This window comes from Rutidosis leptorrhynchoides, chromosome 10, assembly GCF_046630445.1.
Source record: "Rutidosis leptorrhynchoides isolate AG116_Rl617_1_P2 chromosome 10, CSIRO_AGI_Rlap_v1, whole genome shotgun sequence".
Classification (NCBI taxonomy): domain Eukaryota; kingdom Viridiplantae; phylum Streptophyta; class Magnoliopsida; order Asterales; family Asteraceae; genus Rutidosis; species Rutidosis leptorrhynchoides.
The window spans coordinates 140610998-140621143 of NC_092342.1; the positions used below are offsets into that span (position 1 = coordinate 140610998).

The window sequence follows — 10146 nt, forward strand, 5'->3', positions numbered from 1 at the left end:
AAGAATGTAGTGAGATAAAGTAGATCTCTCCTTTGATGAGGATGATGAAGTGAGAGAAAGTAAATCTCTCCAAGCTTCATGTGGATAATCAAGAGAGAGAAAGTAGATCTCTTCTTGATAAAGATGATGAAGAGGGAGAAAGAGGTTCTCACCATGCTTCTTGTAGTAAGTGTGAGTAAAAGGATTGGGGATCCTTCTTTGAGTAATATAATGCCTTATTTATAGGCAAATGTGGTAGTACAAAGTGTACTACAAGTTTATTACAAGTAGCTGACGTGGAAATTGCTCACGTTAAAGGGTTTACATACAAGATAGCCTTGAGTCCTAAATGGAAAATCCTGAACGGAAAATCCTGGACGAAAAATCCTTGTCGAAAATTCCTTGTCGGAAAGTCCTAGACGGAAAATCCTGGACGGAAAATCCTTGTCGGAAAGTCCTGGACGGAAAATCCTCGACGAAAAATCCTCGCCGGAAAATCGTGGACGAAAAATCCTGGTCGTCAAATCCTGGTTGGAATTCCTGGTCGGAATTCCTGGTCGAAAATCCTGGCCTGCTCGCTTCTAGCCTGTTCCCATCATGTTAATATTTGTTTTTTACTTGTAACATAGATATAATTCTTATGAGAATAAGAGTTATTTGATATGGATTCGATATGCGTATCATTAGTTTGTCATTTGGTTGATACATTTTTTTTTTTAGAACAGCAGAAGAAATTTATTACCCACAAGCAAAGCGCCCGGGAAAGAAAACAAAAAATTACAAAGAGTCCAAAGGGTTTTGCAACCACAAGGACCAATTAACTTTATGTTTTTTATATCTAGAGAACAACCAAAAAAAGAAGAAACAATAATGTTATCCAAAACATGAGATTTTCTGAAAGCCGCATCGTTGAAGGTATAGCTGTTCCGGAGCCGCCACATGTTCCAGAGAGTCGAATACCAAATGCTTCTTAGAACCAAACGTTTCTTTCCTTGAATCTGCAAGCCATCAAACCAAGTCCACAATTCTTCCATCGAAGCCCAACAAGGAATGTGCATATTTACCCATGAACCAATATAAACCCATATTTGTCTACTAATGTTGCAAGTAACAAAAATATGATGATCAGTATCCGCATGAAGATCACAAAGAGCACAAGCCGAATTGGAGAGAATGTTGCCTTTTTTCTCCAGATTTTCTTTTGTTGCAAGACGTTGCATCTTTAAGTGCCAGATAAAAATATTAATCTTTGGAGGAAACGTCGTGAACCAATCAGTTTTGCGTGAGGGAGGGGCTAAGTTATGCGAATCAATTTGGCACCTTGCATCAGATACAGAGAAAATATTAGAGCTGGAACCATCCCAAACCCAGATATCTTTCTCCCTTGATAAGATAATGGGAGCTAGAAGACTAAGTAACGAAGAGAATGAAAACTACTCAATACCACCCCTTAAATCTCGTCTCCAGAACCACGTCCACACTCCATTTTGAAATCGCTCAGCAACCAATTCGGGTGTCCAAAGTAAGAAGACGGGGGAATCTCGAAGCAAGGGGCGTTCCTTCCAGCCATGGGTCGTACCAGAAACTAGAAAGAGAACCATTTCCAAGCTTGATATGCATTAGAGAAGGAGGAATCATGTTTTTATCATGAATCGCAGCAACACATTTGCAAATGGCAGCCCAAGTACCTGAAGAAAAACGCTTTGAATAACTCATGTCACTGGATTTGATCTCATGAATCAATGTAATAACTCTAGCCCACAAAGCATTATAGTTCACAAGTAATCTTCATCTCCATTTATAAATAAGAGCATGATTTAGAGAAACAAGATTTACAACATTTAAGCCACCATTTGCAAACGAATTTTGAATAAGTTTCCACTTTACCCAATTTATTTTTCTAGCATTGTCCTTACCTCCCAAAAAAAAAAACCGCTCGTAAAGATTCCATGGTATGAATAACCTTGCAAGGAGCCTTGAACAAAGAAATATAGTAAGTGCCGAGACCCCCAAGAACAGACTTGATCAAAGTGAGACTACCACCAAAAGAAATCATATTCGTCTTCCAAGATGCAAGTCGCTTCTTTATCTTAGAAATGATCGGGTCCCAATTGGCGATTCTAGACATGTTAAGACCGACCGGAAGGCCAAGAAAATGGAAAGGTAAGGCTGAATTGGAGCAACCCATAATGGCAGCTAATCGAGCAACTTCCTGCGAATGAACTCCAACACCAAACAAATTCGACTTAAGGAGGTCGACTTTTAAACCAGACACCAAAAAGAAACAACCAAGAATAGTAACCAGGTTCGTGGCATTTGTATCATCCCATTCGCCTACAAACAAAGCATCATCGGCATAAATACAATGAGAGACTAGTTCACCATGGTTAGGATCGCCAACCCTTAGCCCTTTATACAACGAAGCATCTAAAGCATCTTTTAAGGCAGCGGTGAGACCTTCCATACCAATGATGAATAAAAGCGGAGATAACGGGTCTCCTTGTCGTAGACCACGACCGATGGTGAACTCAGCAGAAGGGCTACCATTTATAAGCACGGAGGCACAAGACGAAGAAAGACATGCGCGAATCCAACTGACCCACTTCGGACCAAACCCCACGTTTGAGAGCATAGTAAGAATATACTCCCAATGAATCGAATCGAAGGCCTTGTCAAAATCGACCTTGAAGAAAAGAGCTTTTTTTTTTCTCTTCTTGCACCATTCCACCAACTCATTAATGATTAACGGACAGTCAAGAATTTGATGGCCTTTTATGAATGCCGTTTGTTTCGGGCTAATAATATCGTCAATGACAAGAGATTATCTATTGGCAAGAAGCTTTGCCAATATCTTATACTGAATACCAATAAGACTAATCGGGCGGAAGTCGTGAACGTGAATAGGATGATCTTTTTTCGGGATAAGAGAGAAGAACGAAGAGTTACAGCCTCTCAGAATAAAGCATTCATCTTCAAAGTCATGTACCATACAGAAGATATCATGTTTAATCGTTTCCCAAAAGTGTTTAACGAATCTAAAAGAGAAACCGTCGGGCCCCGGGGCTTTGTTACAACCACACGACCACACTGCTTCTTTGATCTCTGTTTCAGAAAAAGACAAGCATAAAAAGGTAGCTTTAGACTCGTGAAGTTGTTTTAAGTGGCGACTAGGAGCAGTGACCGAAGCACATGGAACATGTTTGAACTTATTAGAGAAAAATTCAAGAAAAACCTCTTTGACCCTTAAAGGAGAAGTTTCCCAAATACCATTAGACATGATACCGTTAACTTGAAGCATTTTTCGTTTTCTATTGATTGAAGTGTGAAAAAAGAAGTATTCTCGTCACCCAAGCTAATAGCCAACTTTCTATTTTTTTGTGCCATATTCGAAGCTTCAGCCGACTCGATCAAGGTCAGATCTTTAAGGATTTCAGAACGAGAACTCGCTAAGGAAATCGGGTCAGTGACCAACTGCAGCTCGTCGTCAATACCTTTTATCTGATTAACGAGGGAGATTCGATCAGACATAGCCTGCGATCTCAGGGAAATATTCCACTCTTTCAAGGCACCCTTAACCCGTTTTAGTTTGTCTTTAAAACGTATTTGAGGATTTGAGCTGAGATATGTCTCGGTGTTATTCCAGCAACTGATAACAGTATTCTCAAAGCCATCTAAATCGAACCAACTTTTGAATAGTTTAAAAGGAGTGGGGCCATAATCGATTACCTCATTGCGAAGAGAATAGGACAATGATCCGACCAAAGGTTAGTGAGGATGGAACCAACCAAATTTGGGAAAGAATTTAAGAACCCATTAGAAGCAAGAAATCGGTCCAGTTTTGCTCTCTTAGTAAACGACTTGTTAGCTCGAGTGTACGCTCTTCCACCAAGAGGAATATCCACAAGATTCCCCTCTTCAATAAAATTATTAAAAGCCTCAGATGTTCGATTACAAAATCCAGTACCCATTCTCTCAGACGTGGTTCTAACATAGTTAAAATCGCCAAAAATAAGGTAACCGCCTTCATTCGAAGCCATGAAAGAAATAATGAACAACCATAAACGTTTCTTTAATACAAGCGATTGAGGAGCGTAAACGTTGAAAATGTACGAAACAGAGGAGCGATTAGCGAAATGACCTTGCACAACAAGCACATTGTCAAAAGAAATAACACGTGTACTAGTAAACACTCGGGGGTCCCAGATAGTAACAATCCCACCTGAACGACCACGGGCACTAGAAGCAGCAACTTTGAAATGAAAATTTCCCCAAAACGCCTTAATGGCAACATAATCGAGAGACGCCATCTTTGTTTCCTGAAGACCTAGCACCGAAACATAATGATCATTGCACAATTTCCTAACCAATTTTGTTTTAATTTATTGAACATCCCGCCTCCAATGTTAAGAGATAAAAAATTCATTAAACAGTATTGAATCCACCCATACTCAATATAACTGTTTGGTGTTCTTTTGTGATGTTGCCCAAATCGTAACCGAGTATCTTTCCCATATTCACATGCTTGTTTATAATGTTCTCCTGTACCGCAGCAGATGAAATAGAAACAGGACTTGAAGTGTTTCTTTTGCTGCCAAAATTTTTATTGCTAACAATCAGAGAATGAACCCTCATTTCAATAATCCCCGGGGGTTAAAAAAAATAAGATTGTTTGGAAGCATTCTGATCACCTGACTTCGATTCAATATCATTAACAACATTTTCAACATTTACCTTATTAGTCTCCTGCTCTTGTTGTTTCATTTCGATGTGTTCTGAGTGTAAGTTAGGAAACAAGGATGGATCAGCTTCATTGAGAAAGGTATTGTCTACAAAAGAACCTGATGAGGTAACAGAATTAATTTCCTCAGAGGCATACATATCATGTGAATCCTGAGATGAAGAGTTATCATCAAAATCCAAGATATAAGGGGTCCAGTCTGATGTCTCCCGAACAAGGACCTTATACACTTTGTTCTTAACCGAAACATGGATGACATCATGAATGTAATCAAGTCGTTCTGTAATGATACAAATCTTTCCACGTCTAGAGTTGTCTAAAGCATTGACAGTGAAAGATTTGTAACCAAAGTTTAAGGCCACCTTCTTATAGATATCTTTCGTCCATGCACAAGCAGGGAGGCCACCAATATCTAACAAAACCGCACGTTCTTTAACCACGAAAAGTTCATCATATTCTTTTACTTCCTCAACATAAGACTGAATTTTTTCATGGCAATTAAAGTTCGAGAATGAGTCTATGTTTGGGAAAACCACATCAATCCACGATCCCCCCAAATGGTTGAAACCCAGATCAGCGAAACCTTCCGCATCCCAAATACGTTTGATACATGGGATTAGTTCCGGATCCTTTAACTTAGCAAAAAATAACAGAGGTGCTTCAATTGGTTTCACCAAGTCCGAGTCAGGTATCACAATAGACTTGATGATCTTAACAGGTTTAATAGGTTCCACACCTTTCAATATCGATGCAAAAGAGTTCTCATTCAAAGAAGGAAATTCACTGAAATTATGAACCCTAGTGGGATGAATGAAAGGCTTACCCACGGGCTTAGAAGCCTTAGCTGATCGAGAAAATAAATCGTCCCTGTTAAATCTAGCGAGTTTTGCAAATAAATGATAGTTACCTATCCAAGTCGCGGATAAACTTGATTCCAGTGAAGCAATTGAGTCGACATTGATGAAACGAAGGAAGGCAAATCTGCAGCCCACTTTCGATAGTTTTCGAGCGATGTACACGTCAAAGACTTTTCCATGTTCTTTACAGAGATCGCGTAAATCACTGGTACCGAAGGAGCGAGGGAAATTGGTGATGTAAATTGTGGTTGCGAGTTTGGAGGTGTCGATGTGATCTTGTCGAGACATGATAAGAGAAAGATGAAGATCCCCAGCGTTTGATCCCGCCGGAGTGATTCCGGTGAAGGAGAAGAGTCGCTCGGTGCTAGGGTTCACAAATTGGGGCTTTTTTCCGAACGTAATTTGGTTGATACATTTATTGTCATATTTTAACATAATCGCGTATAAAATGATTGTCTTGTAGAATTTTTTCTAAATAACCTAAGTGATGCTAATAAGAAACAAATGACAATGAGAGAATGATTAAGGAATATTTCTTTCTTGCTGTCCTAATATAATAATTAATGATGTTGATAGATTAGTTTGAAGTTATGATATACATAAGTACAAACAAATCTAATATTGACTCATATGAGAATGGATCATTATAACTTGAAAATGATATAATATGTGGTAAATTTATCCCGTTGTCATTAAGTGCCTTGTGAATTTTTTATTTATTTTATTTATTTATTTTTTAGCAAAAACTAGAACTTATATAAAAATTTGGGGATATATGAAAACCATAAAAGCTTGTATTATTTAAAAACATCACACACATAGTTTTAAACATACGAAAACTCCATTACTGTAAATTGTTAGTTCTTTAGAAACATATACAGTAATGCAATGTATTATCATGCTGTTAAAAAAAAAAAAAAAACAATGTATTATCATATAGAAGTAAAAATATCACATTTATAGTTGAATAAATGTTTGTTTACATATATGGGTAGATGAGGGAGTTTTGGGTTTTTATAAAGTTAAAGTTTTTTACTAAAAAAAAAGATGAGGGAGTTTTAAAACCTCAAATATAACTTGTCATAATGTCATGTATATGTATTGCTTGTTAGACCATGTATTTTAAATAAAAATATTCGTCATTTTTAGAGATATGAACAGAAAATGTTATGTTTGAGCAATGTTATACATTTCTTACTCTTCCTATTAGTTTTTTTAAAATTCAGCAATTGTAAACTTTATATACCACGTGAAATGAGCTTAAAAAAGTTGTACTCTGTAAAAATAAAACTTTATATAAATAATTGAGTTGGTTAGGGAAGAAGAATGTTTTGTAGTGTTATGTGAGTCTTGTATTGTAGGGTACATATGGGGATTCTGTATACACTACACATATCCATGACAATTTTGCTTTTCTTCCCAAAAAGCCTGTGAATATGTGTCAGAATGTATTGGGCAAAGACCAAAAGGGTAATCATCCCAAGGTCAAATGTGTAATTTTATATTCAATCTTTTTGGCTCGTTTTACTTGGATTTTTGTTAATTTTCTTTTGGATGTATGGTATTTAAAGATAATGTTTTGTTAATTTGTTGCCTCGTTAAAGCACTCATTTAAATATACTATGTTTGTTTTAGTATGTTTTAAAAATAAAAATATAGAAATATCTAAATCAAATGTTTAGTATTATTATTTCTTGTTTTATTGGTTAAATTACATTTTTATTGTCAAGAAAGTCGTATGATATAATTTATAATACGCGTATTAGTTATAGCTACAAATGTTGACACATGCCTAATGCGATTTTAGGATAGTAAAACATATTTTAAATTGAAGAAACAATTATTGATATGATAATAGGAAGAATATTCAAATGAAACTAACTTTTAAGTTCAGATTCAAGGGATTAATCAGAGTGCGACACACGCCGCGATAATTACATGTGATTGAAAAAAAAATAAAAAAAATATATTTTTTTAAAAATTTTAATTTTTTTTTCGAAAATTTTTTTTTCTATTTTTTTCCAATCAAATGTGATTGGATTTGACATGCAGTAAATCACATGTAATTCTGCATGCCACTCACATATGATTGTAAAACCAAATCATATGTGATTTTGTATGTCAAATCCAATCACATGTGATTAAATTTTTTTTTTAGTAAAATGACGAATTTCAGTAAGTTTGTGCTAAAACCTTTAAACATCAAGTTTTTTGATCAAAACTTGATCAAATCACCGAATTAAAGTCTGAAATTTTGAAGATATGATCACGAAATGTTAACAAACTTGATCAAATCATCGAATTGAAGTTTGTTTCCGGTTGAAATTTTTTTTTTTTAAAATTTTGAATTTTTTTTTTCAATCACATGTTATTGGATTTGACATGCAGAATCACATGTGACTGTGTTTTACAATCACATGTGATTGGATTTGAAATGCTAAATTTAAAAAAAAACAGTTTTTAAAAAAAATTCAGGAAAAAAAATTAAAAAATAATTTTTGAAATTTTTTTTTCCAATCACATGTGATTGTCGCGCTCTTATTGATCCGTTGGATTTTAAGCAAATTATTGAATTGAGAGATTACAACTCATGATAATCTTTATCGTAATTGAAATAAACTACAAAAATTATTGTTTTCTTGATTCTTTATTACTTTTAACGTGATAAATTATATCAAATATGAATACGAACAAGTTCCGAGCCACTCCCAATTGAATACTGAATATATAGATAATGATATAGGTTGTGTGTTGGCAAACAAATTAGAAATGATATATATATATATATATATATATATATATATATATATATATATATATATATATATATATATATATATATATATATATATAGGGTAGGATCAATGGGGAAGTAACCAATCGGGGGGAAGCAAATTTTTTTTTTCTTCGTTTTTTTTTTGGAATTTTGTTTTTCAGGCATCAAGATCACACGAAAATTTGAACAATTAGAAAAGACACTTTGTGATGAATGTTATTATTTAGGCGGGAAAACGATCGACAAAAATAACATTCAAGATAATATTGTTCGTGAAGAATGTTAACGTTTTTTTTCCATATTTTGTGAAGTAAAATGTAGCCCGATTTATTCCATAAACCCAAAACACCAAACTCTAAACCCTAAACCGTTCGTGTTAAAAACTCAATCTAAATCCTGAATCTAAACCCTAAATCTAAACCCTAAACCCTAAATTTCTAAACCCTAATATCTAAACCCTATAAACCCTAATATCTAAACCTCAACATACGCTCGAAAAACACGATAATTGTTATATATTAGTTCTTCGAGAGTTTTCCCGCCAAAATAAAAACATTTATCACAAAGTGTCTTTATTAAATGTTCATATTTTCATCCAATCTATAATGTTCGTGAACAAAGTTTTTATAAAAAACAAAAAACAAAAGATTTTGCTTCCCCCCGCTTGGTTACTTTCCTCTTGATCCTACCACTATATATATATATATATATATATATAGTGGTAGGATCAAGGGGGAAGTAACAAATTGAAGTGAAACGGGGGGAAGCAAAATTTTTATTTTTTTCGTTTTTTGAAAAAACTTTGTTCACGAACATTATAGATTGGATGAATATATGAACATTTAATAAAGACACTTTGTGATAAATGTTTTTATTTTGGCGGGAAAACGCTCGAAGAAGTAATATATAACAATTATCGTGTTTTTCGAGCGTATGTTGAGTTTTTAGATATTAGGGTTTAGATATTATGGTTTATAGGGTTTAGATATTAGGGTTTAGAAATTTAGGGTTTAGGGTTTAGATTTAGAATTTAGATTGAGTTTTTAACACGCACGGTTTAGAGTTTAGGGTTTAGAGTTTAGGGTTTAGGGTTTAGGGTTTAGGGTTGGGGTTTTGAGTTTATGGACTAAATCCAAAACACCAAACCTTAAACCCTAAACTCTAAATCGGGTTAAATTTTACTTCACAAAACATGAAAAAAATGTTAACATTCTTCACGATCAATATTATCTTGAATGTTATTTTTGTCGGTCGTTTTTTCGCCTAAATAATACTCCCTCCGTCTCATCTTAATTGTCCTTGTTTGACTTTTACAGTCTTTTTTACTTAACTTTGACTCAAAATAGTTTTTGTAAGTAACTAGAGGGGGGGGGGGGGTGAATAGTTACTTGATACGTTTTTAACACTTTTTCGACTGATTACTAAATTCGATTAACTTTGATCAACCAATTCAACTCAAACTTGATGTGTGTAGTGTATATGTTCAAAATGATAAATGAAGTAATGTAGAGAACATAGACACAATGATTTATAGTGGTTCGGGTGGATGTTAACTAATCCTCCTTAATCCACTCCCCGATTATACTAATCGGGATTTGTTGCTTCACTAAGCACTTTTCTCCAAACCCGGTGGAGATCCGATTTACAAGTCTTCAACTTCTTTGGTAGACAATAAACCTAATCTTTCTATGCCTTTGAAAGATCAACTCCAACCTAGATCAACTTGTCTTCACCTTGGACAAGTATTAATCTCCAAATGAGATTAATCAACTTCCTAAGTCCCTTTAAGGAAGTAG

The 10146-nt window shown here is 34.8% G+C and overlaps 1 protein-coding gene across 1 annotated transcript; it reads right to left on the reverse strand.

The window, feature by feature from the left end:
• Nucleotides 1-695: 695 nt before the first annotated feature.
• Nucleotides 696-4286, reverse strand: LOC139870652 (uncharacterized). The gene is made up of 6 exons (XM_071858433.1): nt 3706-4286; nt 3262-3625; nt 2966-3081; nt 1896-2774; nt 1559-1765; nt 696-1389 (listed from the first exon to the last, which is right to left on the reverse strand). The coding sequence occupies exons 1-6, from the start codon at nt 4284-4286 to the stop codon at nt 696-698; spliced, it is 2841 nt and encodes a 946-aa protein (XP_071714534.1).
• Between the last annotated feature and the right edge of the window lie 5860 nt (nt 4287-10146).

Bases quoted from the DNA above. Each gene is read 5' to 3' on its own strand.
- LOC139870652 (XM_071858433.1), bottom strand. From the start codon at position 4,286: ATGGCGTCTCTCGATTATGTTGCCATTAAGGCGTTTTGGGGAAATTTT. The intron at 3,626-3,705 runs GTAATCGATTAT...TACTGTTATCAG, and splicing joins CCTATTCTCTTCGCAATGAG to TTGCTGGAATAACACCGAGA. The intron at 1,766-1,895 runs GTAAGGACAATG...ATGGAGATGAAG, and splicing joins GCGGTTTTTTTTTTTGGGAG to ATTACTTGTGAACTATAATG.